Source organism: Corapipo altera, unplaced genomic scaffold (genome assembly GCF_003945725.1).
Source record: "Corapipo altera isolate COAL_440 unplaced genomic scaffold, ASM394572v1 134, whole genome shotgun sequence".
In the NCBI taxonomy this organism is placed as follows: Eukaryota; Metazoa; Chordata; class Aves; order Passeriformes; family Pipridae; genus Corapipo; species Corapipo altera.
In genome coordinates, this window is record NW_020885059.1 from 386,876 (window position 1) to 388,770 (window position 1,895).

The 1,895-nt window shown below is 60.9% G+C and overlaps 1 protein-coding gene across 1 annotated transcript in view; it reads left to right on the forward strand.

Annotated features, from left to right (window-relative positions):
* CBX1 (chromobox 1) overlaps positions 1-1,895 on the forward strand; it is a 4,688-nt gene that overhangs the window by 436 nt on the left and 2,357 nt on the right. Inside the window, exon 2 of the mRNA XM_027668960.1 lies at positions 478-655. Coding sequence (XP_027524761.1) covers positions 478-655 — 178 coding nt within the window. The remainder of the gene's footprint in view (positions 1-477; positions 656-1,895) is intronic.

Here is a 1,895-nt window from a genome sequence, read left to right on the forward strand (position 1 = left end):
GAGGATGGGAAAATCCCAGTGTGCCAAACAACCCAAATTCCAGGAGGGCAGGATGGGAAAATCCCACTGTGCCAAACACCTCAAATTCCAGGAGGGCAGGATGGGAAAATCCCAGTGTGCCAAACACCCCAAATTCCAATCACAGCCTGGGTGGGAAAATCCCACTGTGTTAAACACCCCAAATTCCAGATGGGAAAATCCCGCTGTGCCAAACGCCCCAAACTCACGGCTTGGGGTAGGAAAATCCCAATTCTACCCTGCAAACAGGCCCTGGGGGGGGTCTTCCCCTTCCCAGAGAGGGACAAGCAGCCAGAGGAATGACCTACAGTTCTCTCCAGGGGAATCCCTGCCCTGCCCTCCAACATTCCCGCCGGGATCAGACCGACCTGCTGCTCCTCGGCCGAAATCCCGGGATTTTCTCGGCCTGGAAAAAGCTGCAGGGAGCTGCAGAACTGAGCTGCCGTGTTTGCTTTGCAGCGAGGACAACACCTGGGAGCCCGAGGAGAACCTGGACTGCCCGGACCTCATCGCAGAATTCCTGCAATCCCAGAAAACCGCCCACGAGAGCGAGAAATCCGAGGGCAGCAAACGCAAAGCGGAGTCGGACACGGAGGACAAGGGGGAGGAGAGCAAACCAAAGAAGAAGAAGGAGGAGGTGAGGCAGGGTGGGGGTGCTGGGCTCACCCCCCTGCCCCTGGCACAGCAGCTGATCCCTGGAACAGTCGCTCCAAGCTGGTTTTCCCAAGGAATGGGGGCTTTGATTCCCGAAGGAAGGCAGCTTTGGAAAGCTGGAGCCTCGGGAAGGAGGCACGAGCTGCTGTCTCAGCTCAGTGAATCCAGAGGCAAAAAGGGTGAATCCAGCCCCCCCCAGCTTCTCCTGAAGAACCCCAGAAGGGTTTGGGACTCCCAGGGGCAGGAGTTGCCTCTGGAAAAGGGGGATGAGGTGGAGCACGGAGCTTCCTGCTTGGGAAAACGGGCACGGAGAGGCTCTGCAGCCTGGTTCCCATCCCAGGAGCTGCTGGATCTTGGCAGGCACAGGGCTTTGAGCAGCTGGGCCTTGGGAGTCAGGTCCTTCTCCTGCAGCATCAGCTGAGCATTCCAGAGGGGCACCTGAGGGGGAGATTCCCGGGTCCCACAGGCCTCGGGCATGGGATCATGGGATGGTTTGGGTGGGAAGGGACCTTAAAGCCCATCCAGTGCCACCCCCTGCCATGGGCAGGGACACCTTCCACTGTCCCAGGTGGCTCCAACCTGACCTTGGACACTTCCAGGGATGGGGCAGCCACAGTTTCTCTGAGAATTCCATCCCAGCCCCTCCCCACCCTCCCAGGGAAGAATTCCTTCCCACTATCCCATCCATCCCTGCCCTCTGGCAGTGGGAAGCCATTCCCCACGTCCTGTCCCTCCATCCCTTGTCCCCAGTCCCTCTCCAGCTCTCCTGGAGCCCCTTGAGGCCCTGCAAGGGGCTCTCAGCTCTCCCTGGAACTTTCCCTTCTCCAGGTGAACCCCCCCAGCTCTCCCAGCCCCGCTCCAGGGGTTCTCCAGCGCTTGGAGCATCTTTCTGGCCCTGGAATTGCAGGCTGAGCCTTCCTGGGCAGCCCCCAGCGTGTCCTGGGGGACCAGAGCAGGGCTGGGGGTGTCACCTTGGGGACCAGAGCAGGGCTGTGTCACCTTGGGGACCAGAATAGGGCCATGGGTGTCACTCGGGGGGCCAGAGCAGGGCTGGAGGTGTCACTCTGGGGACCAGACCAGGGCTGTGTCACCCTGGGGACCAGAATAGGGCCATGGGTGTCACCCTGGGGGCCAGAACAGGGCTGGGAGTGTCACCCTGGTGACTAGAGCAGGGCTCTGTCACCTTGGGGACCAGAGCAGGGCTGTGTCACCCTGGGGGCCAG